Below are 21,044 nucleotides of genomic sequence, written 5' to 3' on the forward strand. Positions count from 1 at the left end.
ATTTTTCTACAGATTAATCTCTCTGACTCTCAGAATGAACTACTTAGGTTTTTTACGAAAAAATTTGTAGTACATGATGTGCTTCTTAGGTACAAGAACTTAAAAAGACACTTGCAAGTATCAACTCTTCATCAAGTACAAGCCTTAATCCACACACCCCTCTGTATGTTGGGCTCATATCAATAGAACAGGTGAGTTTAAGTGTGCATGTGAGAGAGCAGATTAGAAACAGGCAAAGAATAAAATTCTGCATAGCGTGGAAATATAACAGAGCTTTCTGAACACAAAATTATGTTGCCAGAGGCTGAAATATTCAACCTCTTACAAGGTACCATCCACTAAAAACCTCAGAGACAGAACCTTTCCTCTTAAAGACTTCTACAAAAGATGAAAGAGACGCTTCTGGTCCGTAGCAATTACCTTTCTCTGCCATTTCCATTTTTTAAGTGTTTCAAATGTTCATCAACTTTCTTCACACTTTTGGTATGATGTTGGGCTTTTGCACAGAGGTAGCTTATTTGACTATTACTTTTACCTGAGAAAACTTGGTGAAGAAATAAAATTAACGGTAGTTTTTTGTATATTAGAAATTTTTAAATCCACAAGAATGGCAAGGAATTAGACACATAATTCCTTGCTGAAACACTCAAAATCCAGCCCTTTTCTCATTCCTTCAAGCTTTCACCAAACCAACCAACCAACATAAAACCAACCATCATGTATTCTACCAACATCTATTTTGGTTTTTTCCTGTATCTTGAAATACAGTTGTCCCATCCAAAACTGATCTATGCTTGTTTAGTGCCCAAATACCTTAAATAGACCACTTTTCTTACAGGACATGTAGTGCTCTCGTTAGGTTCATTCAAGAGCAAGTGAACCATGTGTGTAAAGTACACACTCAATCTGAAAATCTAAAGTTTTTTCATGCAACTGAAAAGAAAAAATAACCGTATAAATCTGATGCTCTGTCCTATGTACATTTAATGTAATAAATTTGCATATGTATTTTCTTACTCCTTCAATGCACATGTATAAGCTTATGGCAACTTAAGTCATAGAAAAAGCAAAAATTCACTGCTTGGATGACAGCCTAAGAAACAACTGAAAATTTTCAGAACAAAATAATACAAATATTATGTCAAAAGAAGTCTTGTAATAGCTTCAATGTTGTAATAATCTCACTCATTTTAAAGATTCAGCCTGGAAGGCTAATGTGTGCTCAGATTTATTCTCAGAGGAATCTCAAAAGTAATTGTACAGTTTTCAAGTTGAAATTTAACAGCAAGGAGATGTCCACGATTTTAATTCTCTTCATTTCACAAATACGATAAATTATATCACTTTAAATAATCTATGAAAATGTTTTCCAGCACTATAGTTTTCACATTCTTAAAAGGACTGCACAGAGTCGAATGTTGATCTGTAAACATGACTCTGGCTTCTAAGGGATTAGTTGGTCGAGTTTGAAATGGGGATATGAAAGGTGAACTTTGCGACCTGGCTGAACAGAGAGCATGGTGTTCCACAGCACACACATCTGCTCTGGAAGCAACAGAGCTTCCTGTAGCATTCCCTTCCTCCAGCACAATCTCTGCTGGAGGAGTACACCGGTTTTACTCAAAGTTAGTAAAATTAGTCACATACACACACTTGATTTATTGCCACGATAGTACAAAATAGTTTAAGCAATCTGGAAAGTGTGTTCCCTGCCCATTCTTCCTCAACCAGAAGCCGTATAATCACAAACTGATTTTGTTTTTCTGTGTGGGGCGTAAGGAATGTATCCATTTATGTTGCATGTTTTAGAAAGTAATCAATGAATTCCCACCTAAATCTCTGTGCAAAACTAGAGCTCTCAAAGGCAAGATTTTAGAAGAGAAAAACCCGTACAATATAGAAAGAATACCTGGTGTAATTAACATTGGGTATTATTGCATGAAATTTCTGAAAACACCACTTAAAAATGACCTTGGTTAAAAACATTCAGGAATTGTACCTAGTGAAAATAGAACTACTTACACCACACTACAGCACAACAGTGGGATTCAGAGGAAGTTGGAGGGGAAATCAACACCTTTTCCAGTATCACCATACAACATTTTTATCCCTAATGAAAATAATAGGAAGTCTGCCACAGAATTCAGCAGAACTATCACTTCATCTGTATTGTAATATTCCCTCTATGTTGCCACCAGATGCAATGTCCAGCCTTTAAGAATGTGCAAAGCAAAGTTAGAAACTTTTAGTCACACGCACGTACTTTACCTTTAGCTTCATTTTCACTGTCAAGGACTATTTGAAATGTGTCAGGAGCTAATGCAAGACCTGCATGTACCAGAAGTGATCTCTTTTTCCTCATATTATCCTTTTGTTTTCCCCTTTTAGCCTGCAGAAAGAAAAGAACTCATTGTCATAACGCTCATTTTATATTCCAACTAGATCTTATTTACTAAACATAACAGAATACACATCATATAATTTGCAACTACCAAAAAAATACCCATAGACTTGTGTATCTCTAGGTATCTTACACATAATTCTACAGCATGACTGTCATTGAAAGTGACTGTGGAACTTCTGTTGATATTCATAATTACACCACAGATAATTTAATATGAAGTGCCGTTTCTGCTTCTCATGAATCTTTACAATATATTCCTCAGTATATAACCTGACATTATGTTATACCTTTCCAAACAAAGAACATAATTTATTCACAACCAACAGTAACATATCCAGTGTGCAGTGGCTAGGAATTGCTATAAAATAGAAAAAGATCCCTGTCTGCCAAGAACTAACTAAAGTCAGAGGGGGCATGGGGTTTTTGATGCAACATTTAAACTGAGTAAGCTTGCATGGAAAAGCATTTGAACCAGGAAAACAATCATTGCCAGTATGATTTTTGTTCAGGTGCTAAGGCAGCACAACAGAATTAGATGCAGTCACTCTTGACAGTGCCCATATTGTGACTGTAGAGTATATTATTTAGTGGCATTTGTGAGAGTCACATGATATTGATTTATCTCATAGCCAGCAAGGATGTTTAGCAATTTGGACACTGTGCTTCTCATTAAATAAAACGGTTTCATGCAATGAAATCCTAATTATTGACAACTGCTATTTTTTTTTTTTTGCTGATATTTTTGCTAATTAATAGCTCCCTGCCTTTCCCAAGAAATAAACTTTGAAAGAATGGGGGAAAAAATCCTTTACTATGATCTTCAGACTGTGAAGCAGCACAAGGCAACAAAGCAATGACAGTTTGCTGAAAACAAACTGATGCTGGCTCCACGAATATGCAGTTCTACTAAACAGCAGTCTGCTGGAATTTAATAAGCAAGCCTATTCCAGGTACCGAGTTTGTTCTCCATGCTCACCTGCTCAATCAGCATCACTGCCTGATCCTCCAGATGCTCAGGTGACTCGTACAGCATAGCACTCAAACGAATGCGGTTAAAGTTCAGTCTCAGATGCTCTTGGTACTGCCCACTGCTGTTCAGGTGCATAGCTTTTTGCAAATGTTCCAGAGCAGCCTCTAGTCTATCCCCATCTTCTTCAATACGAGCTATTTCCATATGAACTTGACAACGCAGTAAAATCAACATGCTAAGGATTACAAATTTAAGTGTAAACTGTTAAAATAAAGGACACTAAAATTCTTAGACCTAAAACTCACTCGAAGGTGAAACTCAGTAATTAAAAGCAACTCCAGTATCAAAATTGATATTCTCTTTTTAACTGACTTGTTGCTTTAATTTTCACTACCATGCCTTTTTAACTGAAATTAGTAAGAAAATTTAACTGCATATTATTTTCATTGACCCTGTAGGAGAATGCAACACATCTTCTGGACTAACTGGTCTTCATATATCTGTAGAACTCTTTTTCAGTACTGCTTAGGCATGCAAATCAGGTGAAGAGGTTTTCAAAAGTATTTAACTAACAGAGAAACTATAATGTGCTGAATAAGGACTTTTGACAAAAGTTCACTCTCTGCTCCTAACATTTAAGTAGATGCTAATACTCCCGAAACTGGAGCCCTGGTCATATTTGCTCAGCTCTTTCAAAGATGGGGCTCACCTCAGGCACACACATTCACTCTAAGTACGGTCTCTACCCAGGTGTTGTTGACTTCACTCTATGAAGCCAGCATGCCTTCACCAAAAACTGCATGTTCTCCAGCCTCAGGTATGCCCAGCTCCCTATCCATCCCCTGCTCCAGGAGGCTGCTCACGACAGTTCAGACCTCTACATAATACTACTGATTATTTTCAGGAAGAAAAACAAAAAATCAGATAAATTTAAGCAATGTTATGAAAAAGAGAGAGAAAAAAGGTTTTCAAGCCTCTCAAACATCATGCCACAGAACTAATGTCTGTCCACATCAGAGCCAGCCTGACTGAGCAAGTAGCCACAATTAATGTTGCTATCAAACCAAAAATTAAGACAGGCAAATTAATAGACACAAATTACTTCATTCAGTCTCTAGAGACAGTACCACATCAGAATTGAGGCTGAGTCTGCTGGATTGTTAAGAATATACATGTGACATACTCTCAAACCCTCATCTCTCCAAAATCTCCCTGCAGGCTTTCAGAGAAAAACTGCCATTACTAACATTTAGTACAAATTTCAAAGTTGCCTATGCTGATCTTGAATTCTCTATATGAAAACAGAACAACAGCACAGCAATACAATATAGTGCTTTCATGCATGCGTATATCCACTCTTTATACAACTGGAAAAAATTTTTTAAAACACTGAAACTATCAAAGACACAAAGTAGTATCTTGTAAGAGTCTTTTCTGACATATACTATAGAAGCCATGATTTTTTTCAGAAGCAATTTTTAAAATTTTATTTTTGTAACCAACAAAAGCAATGTTAACACAAGAATCTAGACCACAGTCCAACACTTATGCTGCAGCTTTGGAATTTTCTCATATAATTTTGATTTATTAGAGTATTTTTAAATTCCTAAAGTATTTCAATATTTGTTACAGGTCATTAAACAGTGTAAGATTGTGCCTGAAAGGAACCTATATTTAGATGATTAACAGGGAAATGTATGCAACATGCAGGCACGCATTTATTACAAGCTAGTGGAAAATTCTCAAAGACACTTAATATCACAGAACTTGAGGTTTTAAATGAGTTTGATGCTTTGAGACCTTTCAAAATACTACACAGCGTTGAAAATTACCTGTCAATCTCCTCAAGGACATCAGCAACTGAGATCAATGGCTTTCGCAGGTGTTGATGCAAATTGTGTTGTAGTAGTGGCAAGCACAGATTCCACAGGGTTGCACAAACAACCTGAATCACGCCAGGATCTCCCAGCTGAATGGCACGTTTTAGTGTTAATTCAAGATTTTTGATCAATTTCAGCTGAGCCTACATACATGAAGAATTAATTAGCACCACTGCATAAATAAATAGAATTTCTTACATGTTCCTCCAAATTTTAATCTTAGGACTGTTTTCAGTAGAAAGCAGTCCCTCAGTCAGCAAACTTTGGAAAGTATTTCTTTTAGATGCTCCAGGCTGCTATCACATATTTCTGGCAGAAGTCTGTCAGCTATTCCCCATTCTTATTATAAACAAAAATTGATAATTGTGAATATCTGTGAATTCAGAAGGTTTAGCCACTTTGGGGTTTTTTTCAAATTCAACTACAGATGCAGCACCAAAGAGGAAAAAAGAAATATTATGAATGGAATTTGCCATACTGTCAATTAAATTTGGTTCTTATTAAATCTAGAAGCCAATATTACCTACAGTAACAGACTTGTAATTTATTACATTATTTTTAGAGGTTATGCAAGTAAAAAAAAAAAAAATCAGTAAAAAATCAAACAAAATCCCTCTCCAATTGCATACACTGTAGACTTAAAAATTAGAAATACCTAAATATCTTGTTTTACATTTACTATTAGTAGTGCTTCATATTATGAAGAATTCATAACAAGAGGGCGTTCTTTCAAAAGGTCAGTGGAATGTCTGAATCCCAAAATTGTTATAGTCCTAGATAGGAGTAAGTCTTTGCACTACCAAGTTTCATTAAACTTATTCCTACTTCCCACTGAAGGAACTTAAGGTGACTAACAACTGGTGTAAACTGCTTATTGCAGGTATCTCTCTAACACCATTAATAATATTGATATTTAGGCTTCTGACTTTGATGGTCAGAATTACAGCTGAGCCAACCAACCACAGAAATTCAAGAAAATCCTTCCCAGTGTGATCAGGAACAATCCACATTTCTGATGTAAGAATTTGTATTACATTGACCATAACAGGCAATCACAGTTGAGACGGACTCAATGATCCCTAGTGGTCCTTCCCAACCCAAGATGTTCCATGAAAAGAGGCCCCATAAAGGCAAAATATGAAAACATGCCTCAATGCTACCATCTTTGCTCTTGGAAAGCAATATATTACGAACCTTTACAGTCAGACAGAAAACTTAAGGGAGCAACACACAACTATGGTTTATATTTCCCCATTTGCTTATTAAAAATTCAATTTAAAAGAGTATAAAGGTTAAAAGAATTCCTTATCAGTATAATGTAATTAAGAGACACAGTCAAATGCAATATTCCACATTTAACAAATTAAAACTTTTACTTTTTTCTCAAAGTTCAAGAATGTACCTCAACAACTCCTTTGGTATAAGTCACAATTTCAGTGCCATCTTTCTTCATTTCATATTCATATTCCAGACATTCTATCTCAATAAGTTTCCCTTGCTCCTACAAAGTATTAATACACAAAATGCTAATTTTAATAATTAAAAAGAAATACCATAAAGGTTAAACCCATGCAATTACAGTAACACAGCACTGCACTTTCCTACTGAAAATCCCACTATACTAGTGAGTTAACTGCAATGATACAAAGGGAATGGAATTTGTTGTTTGAACTGCAGTCCCTTAATACTCACTGGAAGGTGCAAAATAACTTTTAAGCTGCTCATTGCCAGAATTTGCAGTAAGAAATCAGTGTACACCTGATCCTCCTATGCTGTAATTTGATTTAAGTTCCGATAGAATCGCAGAATGGTTCGGGTTGGAAAGGGCCCCAATCCCCATCCAATTCCAATGCCCTGCTATGGGCAGGGACACCTTCCATTACCCCACTACACCCCAAACCCCTTCCCACCTGACCCTGAACACTTCCAGGCGTGGGGCAGCCACAGCATTTCTGAGCAACCTGTGCCAGGGCCTCACCACTGCCACAATATCTGACTGAAATCTGCCTTCTTCCATTTGCTCATTAATGTTATTAAAAAGGCACATGCTTGGAATAAACAGGCACGAGTCAAGACAGAAACGATTCAGTTTGACGGGCAGTGAAACTTTTAAGCAAAAAATGAGCTTAGACTTCTAACAGCTTAGGAAAAAGCTGACTATTAAATCATATAAATTCTATGTATGGATCATAGAAACACCTAAGTTATGCTGTATTTGGGTTAAATTGGTGTAGTAAGGAAATTTAGACAGCCTCTCCATTCCTAATTCATTATGAGCTATTATCAAATCACTCAGCATGACCTTTGGTAACTGAACATCCCCATGACTCGAAAAGAGATCATGAAAAACTTAATGACAAATACACACCGAGATGGAATTCATGTTATGATTGAGAAATTTGCCAGTACTGGGCAAAAGACAAGGAACTGAAATTTTGACATAAGATTTTCCTTAGTCTACTGTAACAAGAAATCATTGTCAAGTGATGCTGAGCAATCAGATGGTCACTTAAAAACACATTAACTGCAATGTAGAGCACTGAAATAGAAAGCAAGTTTCTCTGTTGCTGCCACACAACAGATATTCCCCACTACTGTCTACAGAAATACTTAGATTAAATCCTTGTGAATCTTTGATCTAGGGGATTTAAACACATCTTCCAGTGGAATGCTATGGATTTGTATATGATTTTAGACTTTCAGGAAATGTTCAGAATAATGAGCCTGAATCAGACACTTGGAATAAAAAAAAAAAAATCTGGGAGGACAACTTAAATTTTATGAGTAACTCTAAGTGGGATCATTATAACAGAAATTGGAGTTTAACTTCTAATCATATTCTTGCATAGGTAGCATTTCAAAAACATAGCAAAAATTTACAGTTAATATTTATTTGCCAAAATAAACTGCACTGCTAATTACCCGAGTCTACCCACGGCCGACTTTCTGACCTTGCATCTACTTCTCTAGTTTAGGAAGACATCAAGTATCACAATAATTATGTATCAATTAATATATAAACAATACACAGATGGACAGAACACCGTAAAATCATTACTACTATTTTTTAAATGTAACCACAAAAGGGGTATGGGAGTGTGGGTGTGTGTATAAAAAAAATCCAAAAATCCAAACCCACATAATTAAAACTTACAGTAATTGGTGCGCTCTTCAAATCAAGTATACAACGAGCTGCAAGGTCAGTGCAGTTTACTTTCAGAGAAAAACGAGCTAATTCCAGAATCAAAGGAATCCTTCAAAAATACAAAAGAAAAAAATTCAGAGAATTTGATATTGCTCTTCCATGGAATTAAAAAAACACTCTTTGAAAGTAACTATGCAATGCATCTGAAAACCTTGAAGTCATATGAATATTAGAGGAATTATTATTATAATGTTAAATATTATAACTATCAATATTATAATTATAATAGCAATGTTCACAGTTAACAAGGAAAAAAGAAAGAGTTCAAAGTTGGCTACATGAAAAATACAAAAGTTAATCTGTTTATGGAAAATAAAATTAGCATACTCCTTTGCAGTCTGCACAAACAGTCCCCGAAGAAGACAAGAAATACAGAATTAAATGCATGAAGCACAGACATGGTGAAGTAAGAAACTTTAGATTGCAGAAAATTTTGGAAATACAATTCAATGAACTGGCCCACATAGGCGTTAAATCCATCAGTCTGCTACTCTGGAACTAAAAACACAGACACAGAGATGGAGAATATTTTGTAACTGTTTGGATGTCTGTAAATAACCAGATGAGCACAGTGCACTGTCTGGAACAGGAGAAGTGATGAGACACCTGGATATTGTCAGAGTGTTTACCTTAAAAAGTAAAAATGTGATATTACTTCCATATGTAACAGCTGTGATGTAACGATTGGAATAGTGATCAGTTTAGTATTTCAAACTTATGCTGAAGAGTTGGGAAGGGCTCCAGGAGAAGTTAAAAATTAACTACAGTCTGAAATACGTGTCAATTTTAAGACCTTCTAAAAATCTCATTTTATCAAAAAGAAATTATTATGGGAAGATTTAATCACTTTATACAAACAGTTGCATGGAGAAAGATATTTAATCTTGGGTTCTGTCATAAAGCTTAATAAGATTTTGTCCTTTTTTAAGATGACCTATGTGTTAACACAACACAAACAACTAAGTAGGAGTTCAATCTCTGCAAGGTCATCAGGAATTTTGACAGACTTCAATGGAAGCAGGATCAGCATCATCATCAATTTCCAAGGAGCTATGACAAATAAAACTCACTTCACATTGAGAACAGACGCTGGAGGTACATCACATTGTTTCAAAAGCACATATAAAGAATTCAGATTTGCGGGGGCGTCACTTGGAAATACATTTGTGTCCCACTTCCTGCAACATATGAGGAATTGGGTCATAATCTTTGTGCGAAATGTTATTGCATTAAATATTTGAAATAACTCTCCTAACTTCAGAATGGATGGCTCTTATTGAAAGGTATCAGTGGCCTACCTGGATATTGAAATATCAAGAAAAAAAATCTATAAAACCTAACTTCAGTATGTGAATTAATATTTCAGACAGAAAATTTTATTTAATTTTTTTTCAGAAGAAAAAAAACAGGTGTGTAAGACTCCATTTCCATAATGTCAGTAGAGGTTAATCCACTGCTAGCAAGAAAATAATCAATATTTTTAAAATGAGGAAATCTTGAGACACTGAAAAAAATTACATGAGATTTTGCTATGAAGTCTAATTTTCAAATTTTTCTTACACCTTTAAAATGTAAAGCATTTTAAAAGCATTATGCTCCATGATTTGTACATTGTATTTTAGGTGATTTCCCCACTTCATCTTTACTTTCTTGTACACAGCTTGGCGATGGAACTGGAGTCCGTTTGATATTAAAATGTCTTTCAGACCCCAAAATTCTTTCTCCTGGCAATATCTGTATAACACACTAATCCTTATATTCCCAAAGAGCTAGCTCACTTTTTTGATGAGACTGTTTAGACAGACTTGGCTGTTACTACCCAAACTGTCGTGATTTTCCTTCTGAGGAATTAAACTCTGCAGTTGATTTTCTCTACAAGCATGTGGGATCCCTGAACCTGATCCTAGCTCTGTAACATGCAGCATCAAAGTACAAGTGAAAGGACACATTTTCATACTTACAACTTTAACACCTGCATTTTATAAATAACTGAAAGACAGGTGGAATTTTGTGTCTCCTTCTCTATCTGGGAAATATCCATTAGTTTGTGATATACCTATAAAATAATTATTTAATTATTATTTGATTAAATTAGCAAAAGACCAACTCTCAACAGGGCTAAAATAGAGCAGGTATGTAGACTGTTTTCATAGACTTTAAGGGCAATGTGGCTACTATCATAATCTATGTTGTTCTGCACAGATAATACAAATATCACCCAGTAGAGCTATATTGACCTCCCAAGAGTCAGGATCAGAACTATAAGCAGAAATATAAATGTGGAACTACCTTCTGAGTTAGAATCCTAATTAATGCATTTTTAACACGCTGTGGTAGAATTCATTCTGAAATCATCTCATCCAGCTGAGACAAACAATTAAATTTTATCTGTACCTATATATTATAGGCGGGGAAAAAATATTATTAAGACTTTACAATAAACTGCAGTTCCTTCAATTCAGCTGTAGTTACACATTAGCAGCACGCAGGTCATTTGCTCTGACTCTCACACTGAGTGCCCACAGCTATCCAAACTGATCACTGAAGCTGCTCTGGAACACTGAGTGTTGCAGCACTCCAGTGTGCCGCCCCTAAAGCACTCCACAGCTTGGACCAGACTTCTGAAGCCCAAGCACAGCTTTACAACCACTTCATTCTTCTCTTTAAGGACATTGTCAAACGGCTCTGCTCCGCTCAATAATTCTTATCAAAATACAAAAGCAATTTCAAGCTTGCCCCAGGGTGATTCTTTCATTATTATCACACCTCTGGGGTGCTGCATATTGGTTCTCTTAATTCAAACGTTAGAGAAATTTGTAATGTAAACATACACTTTTGGAATGCAGTGATTGCGAAGCAGACAGAAAAAGACAACTGACAGTGTAGCAGAATGAAAGAAAATATGCCTGCACACAACTTCTGAGTTTTATTTGCCTTTTTCTGCTTTTGCCACATTTGTTTTTGCCCTCTTATTTCCTAAATTAAGGGCATGCAAGAAAGGTGAACTATTGCCATATCCTCAATTTTCAGAATTATTTGAAGGGTTCAAGGTGAATCAATGAAGTATTTATCAGCATGAGAAATACTAAATAGATACTAACTATGCCCTCAGTGGCATAAGTCAGGTTAAACTGCCCTTACTACACCTTCTCTTTCAACAGTAATTAGTCTCAAACAGAATTTTTAAGGTTAGCCACAGTTATTCCCATTATATTATGATGTGTCAAAAGAACAAGGAGTAGCAAGGAGCTCTTTAGCTTATACTATCAAAAATATACAATTAGTGAAAATCTCTGCATATCTACTGAATTGTTTGGTAGATCACAAAATTTAAATGAAGAAAACATATAACAATTATAACTATGATCTTATGAAACGTAGAGAGAGCTCCTGTCTTAGTGGGAATTTAAAATATTTTTCATCATTACCATTAAAGAAAATATTTGAGAGTATTTATCTGGAACATTTTCCTTAATAAAGGCTGCTGCAGCAGATGAAAACTCTTTTGCTTCTTTCAGTTTTGAAGCATCAAGGAAGCACTCAAGCAAATTTCTGCAGATCAAATAAATGTATTAAACATTTATTAACACTTTCCAAAATAATCCTTAGTTACATTTTTAAACACTCTTTGTACTCAAGATACCTCTTCTAAACGCCCTACAAGCAATTAGTGCTATAAAGCATTGACTCAAGAAAAAAGAGACCTTCTAATTTCTACATTTTTGCTTCTTCCAGATATATACACATATTTAGTGAAGATCACAATAAGAATCTTGGAAAATTTGGAGGTTTTTTTGTGAAAATTTTCTCAACAAGATACCTGGAATTAAAAAATTAATTATTTAAAAGTGTATGAAAAAAAAATTTCTGTGAGACGTATTTTAAGATTCTCCCTTAACTACTGGAAAGGCTGGTATTTCAAAGCCATTTAGCAAAAGAAAACTATTCATACTGGAAACAGCAACATATCTACTGGATTTTCTATACTTTATCTGATTTGACTAAAAAAGAGCCTGTGACTCCACAACATAAATTAACAAAAATAACAATCATAATTTTAAAAAATTTATTAAGAAATACAACTTAAAAAAAAATCAAACCATTAGTTTTATAACACAAACACACTGTGCATTTTTTTGTTTTCATCAATATCCCAGCAAGAGTTTGATACCAGGAAACTGCATGCATGGTATAGTCCTTAGCACACCCCTTGGAATGTTTTGTTAATTCCCTCCAGTTTCAGTTCATAAAGAAAATGCTACATAGCAATAAACCACAGTCACAGACCACAGAAACAGAATATTTCACTGAGAGAAAGGGAAAAAACTGTGGTAGGAGTGCAAGAGGAGCTGGAATCAGTCTGTTGAATAGGGGATCAAAATATCTCTGCCAAAAGGTTGTGGGGCCTTGAAAAATGACATAGACACTGCTCCTTTTGCACATAAAAATGTTTTTTTCAGTACAGTTATCTCAAGGTTTATGCTCCAGCTTTGCTCAGGAAATGTGAGAATAGCAATACATTGCTATTTATACACCATTTATTTCCAATTACTATCAATGACTCAAACACTACATCCAAAATCACTGTGAAACTTCAGACTCGATCTAGGGCACTGCTGTCTCTGTCACTAAAACTTCAAGCTTAAAGTAAAGACAGAAATGAAGCATCTTTTTACGTTCAGTACATTTATGTCTCTTTAAATTAAGCTTTTCACAATAAATACAGCTACAACATGACCAGTGAAATATACCTTATTAAAGGCTACCTCAGCTAGCTGTCCCAAAAGAACTACAGAATGCCCATATGAAAAAATACAATTAAACTTACATCATAAGTTCTGCTCGCCATTCGAGGTCTTGCTCTTCAATTTGGTTTAATGCTGTAACAATCTGTGAAAGGCTGGGAATAAGGCAATAGCGGAATCCGGGCTTTAGAAATGGCCTCACAAGTTGCCAATAAAGAACTGAGGCATTATATACCAAAAAAAAATACCTGGGAAAACAAGAATGAAAAAAATCCAGTATTTCATGAACTTGAATAAACATAAAAGTACAGCTTGAGTACTGTAAGACACTTCTGAGAAGTTAAAAAGAACAACTTTGACTTTTCATTGGAGGCAATCATGACTAGGAACTGAAAAGACAAATACAGCACAAGAAGAATATGGCAACTCTTGCAACTATACTCTACTCAATAATTCACCACTTAAAAATAAGCTAACATGTTGCTTTCATTCTATAGATCATAACTATAAAAGGGTAAGAAATGCTGAGATTTCTAACAGCTTTAAACAGGACTTTACATTTTGTCAATGTAAGACTGCAGTCTCCTTATGTTGTTACAGCACACACAGCAGTAACAGAAGTTACGAAATGGAAGGAAAAATCTAAAGGAAAAACCCAAACAACACAATTCCATGCTACCTAATGAAAATCAAGACAAACAATTGAAAAGACAGATCACTAGCACTTCCTGGGATTTAGAGTTAATCCCGTCAGTAGAGCCTACCTTCTTTCATGGGTTGCAAAATCTATTGCCTTCATAAAAAACAGCACAAACTTTTCAAACTCTTCCTAGAACACAACAAAGAAAAGCAAGTGCAATTTGAATATGGATTTTATAAATCAGTAGATTTTTTTCCTATTTCAATATGAACATATTTCATAAATTTTATTTTCAGACCAATCTCAACTAAAATATACTGCCAAAATAAGTTGTTGATATAGAAACAGAATAACTAAAAACTGGTTAATAGCCTATGTATAAGTTTTCCTGAATTTAAGATGGTATTTTCTACTTACTTTATTTCTGCCAAATATTAATTATCAGGACTGAAATGTTCCAAAACTAGAAAGCTGCATACTTTTTAAGTTTTCAACAAAGAAAGTTCAAAAATATCCAAGAGCAAATCAAGCAGGGAAAAAAGTTATATTCATTTGTCCCATTAAAAATCTCAAGGAATTATTTTCTTCAAAAAGGCTCCAACAGGAGTTTGTCAACAAAAGAAGTTGTGGCAGGCATGCCCTTTTTATTTTTTGTAAGGGATTTTTGTAAGTGCATGAGAAGGATGCAGTGCAAATAGGAAAGCCAAGGTGGAGCTGAATGAGCAGGAATGGGATGACACCAGAGGGGGTCTCCACAGTATGCTAGAAAAGAGAAACTAAAATCTCCAAGAGAATTGGGACTGACTTACTGGGCTTGGGGACACCATAAAAAGGGTACTGAGCAATAAATGGGAGCTGCCTAGATAAAGAGAAAAACAGAGATGCAATATGTACTAAAGTAGAGAAGTTGCATTTGGTCCTTAAGAATACAAGCATCCTAATTAAGAAGGATTCCTTAGGATGAAAATCAAAACTAGGCCAAATTTATCTTTTAAAGTGAATGATGATTACTTAGTCACACAGCATGAGATGTTGTGCCACTCGTACTTTCATAAATCATCTAGGAACACAGCAGTGAAAAACTTTACAACTGATGCAAAGTGGATCTTAAAAGACACAACAAACAACACAAGGAACCAAGCCAGGACAGTACAATTTGGCACCATTTTTAACTTCAAAGAAGTTAGCAAGATCCAAGAAGAGAACAGCAAATATTGATTGAGATTCACAAAACATGACAGAATAGCTTGTTAATTTAGAAACATAACTGAACATTGGATGTTTCAAACACGCATGAAGTTTTGAAGTGACCGCTGACCAGTTATTCTGCATATGTGCTCACAGAAGAAAGACAATACAGAAAATGTAACAGGGTAAAGATTCTAGCTTGAAAGTTAATTCAAACACATTATTCAAAGAAACTACTAAAACTTTTCTTAGGTATATTTGTGAACACAAATAACACAAACGATGAGCTGCAAAGATGGCAAAGGCCTAGTGGGAAAGCCACGTAAGGACTGGGTGAGGTCCCTTGGTTTGCTGAGCCTGGGCAGTCTGAGAGGAGAGCTCATTGCACGCTGCAGCTTCCTCCCCAGAGCAGCGGAGGGGCAGCACCAACCCCGGCTCTCTGCGACCCAGGGAGCCCCTGCAGCTGTGCCAGGCAGCGCTCCGGCTGGGCCTCAGGGAAAGGCTCCTCTCCCAGAGCACGGTCGGGCACCGAACCGGCTCCCCAGAGCAGCGGAGGGGCAGCACCAACCCCGGCTCTCTGCGACCCAGGGAGCCCCTGCAGCTGCGCCAGGCAGCGCTCCGGCCGGGCCTCAGGGAAAGGCTCTTCTCCCAGAGCACGGTCGGGCACCGAACCGGCTTCCCAGAGCAGCGGTCACGGCCCCAAGGCTGACAGAGCTCAAGGAGCATTTGAACAATTCTCTCAGGCACAGGGTGGGATTTTTGGAGTAGTCCTGTGCAGACCCAGGAGTTGAACTTTGATGATCCTTGTGGGTCCCCTCCAACTTGGAATACTCTATGATGGTAAACATCTGTTAAAGCTGTTTTGGGGGGCTAGATATCATTTACAGATGATCAAAGCTGACTGATCACAGTACAAGGACAAATGAAATACTGAAGACAGAAAACAGATCCCGCTCCATTTTAAAAGCAGCGGGAGATAAAAACTACTTTTCATATATAGGGAATTGTAACACCTCAAAGCAATACACAGAAGCAGAAGTATCCTGCTGAGATGCTACCACCTCCCATTACAAAAAGCCACATCCGAGTACTACATGGACGTGTTACTGATCAGTTGTGGAAGTACACTGCCACAGAAATGAGCTGTACAACCTCTCTGAGGGCCTCTTCAGTCCTCCACTTTCCATAAGCCCATGAAATGCTTCCCAAATAAAATCTGTGATTATTTCAACAGTTACAGCTAATTGGTCTGAAGGTATCATATTTAAGTAAAAAGTTAAGAGGGTGACTTAAAACAATCAACCACCTGTACAAGCACTCTTTCTTTTTTTTTGTCTTCTCCAAAATATTTGAAATATTAGTCTGATTCAGATGGTAAGTTTTGTTTACTCCCAAATAACTTGTTAATATATTCCCTTGGATTTTTGCACAGCCCTGATTATCCCTGTGTATTTTAAATGACTGAAAGCAAGACATAAAAACCTACTAGTAAATACCTGTAAAACCAGGCTTAATATAGAAAACCTTCATGATTTCTCACCAAATTATCCGTAGAGCGTGGAGCATGCAACTGGCCTTGGCACAAATATGCTCTGCCAAGAAACTGGTTCACAGGAAATCTTCCTTTAAAATACATCTGTAGACAATCATTGCTAATTTCCAGATATCCCAGCTAAAACCAAAACAAGGCATTTCAATATTTTAAAAATTGCAACAAATAATTAAGAATTGTTAGCTTTTTTAAATGCATGCCTAATCGAGGGTAACATCTAACTCCTTACCAGTATGTAAGCAATATTCCATAGAGATGCATACCAATTGTGATATAAGCCTATTACCATTTATGAAAGGCATAGTTTTGTCATTCCAAATGTATTTGATAGAAAAAGCTTCTTTATTTAACAAAACTACTCATTCAGTCATAGAATTGCTTACAGTATCCAAAAAGTGTTTCCTTTTTAAACACAATTGCTAACATAAAGAAAAAATTCTTAAAATAATTTTAAGGGGTTTTTTTAAAGGAGGCAGAATTTGTTAGTGCTACATCTCAATTTTCAGACCACAGGCAGATTTTGACTGGATTTCAGCTTGGGGAAAAAAAAAGTTTTACTACAAACTGCCTGTTTAAAACCCAATCACTTATGATCATAAATTGAATATTAACAAATACTTCAAATTTTAAAATCTCAACCACATTTTATAGAAGTAATTTCAATTAGCAACAGCCTTTCATCATTAGAATCGACCAGGGTTATGATTACTTTTATTAGGGTTCTTTTGCCAGGTACAGATGTTCACAAATGTATTTTCTTCAGCTGTAACCAAATTGCTTAATGCTTAGTTTTCCATACCAAGAAAGAAACACGCACAGCAAAAAATTTTCTATATATCACAGTACACCTTGCTAATTTGGGTACGATTACAAAATTCACAAATCACAGAGTTTTAATGGAAAATGCATGTTTAAACAATTGCTCTCCAAAACCAGAATGGTGTAGTACTTTTGTTGGGCAGTTCTGAGATGTTTAAAATAGTAACTGTAACAGCTGTAAATGCAGTGCATCATACACAGGTTTTTATTTAATACAGATTAAAGACCTAAATTACAAACCTGAAGTGCTTGTTCAGCACATAAAACATATAAATAGGTGCTGATGTTATCTGTTGAATTAAGTGCAGATTCTCTTTCACTGGCTGATTTGATTAACTTGTAAGCATGCTTCAAAGCCTGAACATCTGAAATTTAAAAAAAGGGAATAAAGAAATCTTAGTTTCCAGGTGTACTGACATGATTGCATTCAAATGAGCTACACGACATCCAGTCTCACCTCTGCAGAAATAAACGAAGAACGTTTAAGGAAAATAATGACACACACACGTTGCTCGAAGTTAGGCATAGTTCTAAGATGAAGCAACATCATAACAACTAACAACTCTCCTACTATTTAAAGTAACCGACGTTAGCACATTAGGAAGAGAATTTAGAAAACAGATTAGGATCAAGCTGTTTTCCTATCTGAAGTCGGATTTTAATTTCACTTCGTTTTAAAGACGGCGGCGCGGCCGCAGGGGCCGGCCGCCCGCTCACCTCCGGCGCTCTCGGCGGCGAGCAGCTGCTCCCGCACGGCCAGGTCCATCCCGCGGCCGGACGGGCCCCGCCGCCAGCGCCGCTCGGAGCTCTCCCGAGGGAGCCGAGCGCCTGCCCGGGCAGCCCGGGGACGCGGCTGCCGGAGGCGCCCGCCCGGCGTCCGCAAGCGGCCCCTCGGCCCCTCGCCGCTCCCGCAGCACCGGCCCGTGTCCCGGCGGCGCTCCCACGGCACCGGCGCTTATCCCAGCGGCGCTCCCGCAGCACCGGCCCGTGTCCCGGCGCCGCTCCCGCGGCACCGGCCCGTGTCCCGGCGGCGCTCCCGCGGCACCGGCCCGTGTCCCGGCGGCGCTCCCGCAGCACCGGCGCTTATCCCAGCGGCGCTCCCGCGGCACCGGCCCGTGTCCCGGCGGCGCTCCCGCAGCACCGGCCCGTGTCCCGGCGGCGCTCCCACAGCACCGGCCCGTATCCCGGCAGCGCTCCCACAACACAGGCGGACCCGCCCGGCCTCTCTCCCTCCCTCCTGGCCTCGCTCCGGGGGCCGGGCCGGCCGGCAGGGACCGCCCCCGCGGCCCCGGCTGCGCTCGCGGGCGGAGCGGCCGTTCGCACAGCGCCGCGGGCACGGCTCACGGGCGGCGGGCGGCGCGGGCACGGTCACGGTCACGGTCACGGTCACGGGCACCGCGGGCACGGCTCACGGGCGGCGCGGGCAGCGACTGACGCCTTCCTGACGATGAACGCAGAGCTAAGAAATGCTGTCACCAGTCATCTTTGTCCCCGTGTTGAGAGCTTCTAACGTGAAACCTTTGGAAATACAGCATACACGACCTAAAGCAGAACAAAATGACCAAGAATGTTGGGATCACATCTGCCAGTGCAGGAAGAAGTGATAGGAAAGGAAAAAGGAAAGGAAAAAGCAAAGCTGCCTGACTGCACTGACATCAACACATACCAAATGAAGTGTCTAGAACCTCACCACTGCCCCTCACCTACTGAGTCATACCAGATTCTGTGAGAGAAATCACTGCGGTCATGAAAACAATTTAAAGACTTTTGTACATAAATTCAATTTTAAACCTAAACCCTTTGCACTTCGAACTAGACTGCAACTCTGTACCAATAGGCTGTTCCAGTACAAGGGTCTGTAAAGAATTCAGGAGTAGACTCAATCCCTACCTGTACTACGTAACTCTTCCCTGGCCACAGTACTCATTTAAATCAAGCAACTGTCTTGCTTCTATGAATATCGATGAACAGAAATAAAACTAATCTTGAAATTACATGGGCAAGAAAAAAAACCTATAGCAAGCCTGTGTTGATTTCTGAAGCGGAAAGCAATATATTGGTCTTGTGTAATCATGTTAGAAACAACAAAGGCTTACTGGGGCTTACTGTGAGATATATATATAAATATATATATGTTATACATGATCAAATCGATAGCCAAATTTATAAAAAATTTAACAACTATTTATTGGGTCAATTACAAAAAATAGAATTTTGAGCAACCACCACAATCGAGACAGTGTCAGTCCTGGAAACAGGCGCTGGGTGAAACCAGAGGTTCGACCGACAGGGTGACAGCTTCCCCTGAAAGGTTCACCCCGAGTGTTTCCAGCGTGCAGCTTATATACAGTTTATTCTGCCTGAGGCACAGATGACTGAAATAAACAGGCCAGGAGACTTTTTCTCCTTTTAATGCCTTTATTAAAAGTGATCAGCTCAGGACTGGGCAGCTCGACAGGTCTGCAGACTCCGTCGTCGCTCCCAGGGCGACGAGGAGGATGATGATGATGATGATGATGATGATGATGAGGATGATGATGATGATGATGATGATGATGATGATGATGATGATGATGATGATGATGATGATGATGATGATATGCGCAGCTTTGTCCACTAGAGGCAGAGCGAGGGGGTCCCGTCCTCGTGGGAGCCTTTCGGGCGTGGCGCCCCCTGTTGTTCAAAAGTTACAAAAACTAGTCAGACCACTCTTGCTGTGCTGCTGAAGCGTTACTTGTTTGTTATGATAATTACAAGTCGTTGTCGTTAATAGCTGTTTTTGTATCAGTAAAGGCCCCGGCTGCGGCTGAGTTAATGGCTCTGCTCTCCAGACAGTGAAGGGCAGGGACCTCCCCAGACAGCGAGGGGAAGAGACGTAGGGGGGCACATGCAAAATAACTCGGGACCAGCATGCCAGGAGAAGCTACTATTCCAAACACACTGAAAAGACCTCCAAAACAACAAGCCAGTACAGAGTTGGGAAATTAGAGTGATGTCTAAACTGAGGAACAGCGTGCTGAGCCTGCAGAGGTGCTGGAGACCTTCTCACCCTGAGCGCGAAAGTCATCCCGAAACCAAGAGCTTTTTCCCGGGGGGAAGGGGCCCTCTGGGCCCTTTTCCCCGGAGCTGGGCTCCTCTGCACAGTGCCGGATGGGCGGTCACTGCGCCTCTGACCAGAGGATTTTCCAACATACACACACACACGCACACACACACACTGAGCCTTTTTCCTCCCAGCCTTTGGTGCGAGGGTCTGTGCGAAGCCTGGCAGCCGATAGCCCTGGGGCTCTGCTCTCCGCCCTGAAGGTGTTAAGGTTGTGCTTTGTGAATGTCCCCAGCCCTGAGTTGTTGCTTCATCTTATCTTCATCAGCGAGCCGTGTAAAGCCTCAGTCAGGGTGCGGTGGTCTTCCCTTCAGCTTTTGTAGTACAGTTCTGCTACAATAGACAAAAGTCTTTAATGAAAAATTTTAAGTCATAAACTATAATATTTCAGTCTCTGACACTGTGCTAAGAGTCTGGATGTATTATCTCCAATTTCAATGGAAAATTACTGGCTGCTATATAATGAAAAGTGGAATTCGTGTGTGACCCTGAGGAGACTAGGCATATAGATTCTGTTTATTCCCCAACTGCATACTAA

The 21,044-nt window shown here is 38.6% G+C and overlaps 1 protein-coding gene across 1 annotated transcript in view; it reads right to left on the reverse strand.

Moving 5' to 3' along the window:
* The window catches only part of CFAP46 (cilia and flagella associated protein 46), a 68,674-nt gene extending 50,824 nt beyond the window's left edge, over positions 1-17,850 (reverse strand). Inside the window, exons 1-14 of the mRNA XM_058029713.1 lie at positions 17,844-17,850; positions 17,644-17,768; positions 16,573-16,704; positions 13,969-14,033; positions 13,288-13,452; positions 11,888-12,011; positions 10,421-10,515; positions 9,530-9,637; positions 8,409-8,508; positions 6,657-6,755; positions 5,207-5,397; positions 3,381-3,609; positions 2,269-2,389; positions 421-544 (exon numbers count right to left, since the gene is read on the reverse strand). Of these exons, the coding sequence (XP_057885696.1) occupies positions 421-544; positions 2,269-2,389; positions 3,381-3,609; positions 5,207-5,397; positions 6,657-6,755; positions 8,409-8,508; positions 9,530-9,637; positions 10,421-10,515; positions 11,888-12,011; positions 13,288-13,452; positions 13,969-14,033; positions 16,573-16,704; positions 17,644-17,768; positions 17,844-17,850 (1,685 nt within the window). The remainder of the gene's footprint in view (positions 1-420; positions 545-2,268; positions 2,390-3,380; positions 3,610-5,206; positions 5,398-6,656; positions 6,756-8,408; positions 8,509-9,529; positions 9,638-10,420; positions 10,516-11,887; positions 12,012-13,287; positions 13,453-13,968; positions 14,034-16,572; positions 16,705-17,643; positions 17,769-17,843) is intronic.
* Between the last annotated feature and the right edge of the window lie 3,194 nt (positions 17,851-21,044).

This window comes from Melospiza georgiana, chromosome 8 (genome assembly GCF_028018845.1).
Source record: "Melospiza georgiana isolate bMelGeo1 chromosome 8, bMelGeo1.pri, whole genome shotgun sequence".
Classification (NCBI taxonomy): Eukaryota; Metazoa; Chordata; class Aves; order Passeriformes; family Passerellidae; genus Melospiza; species Melospiza georgiana.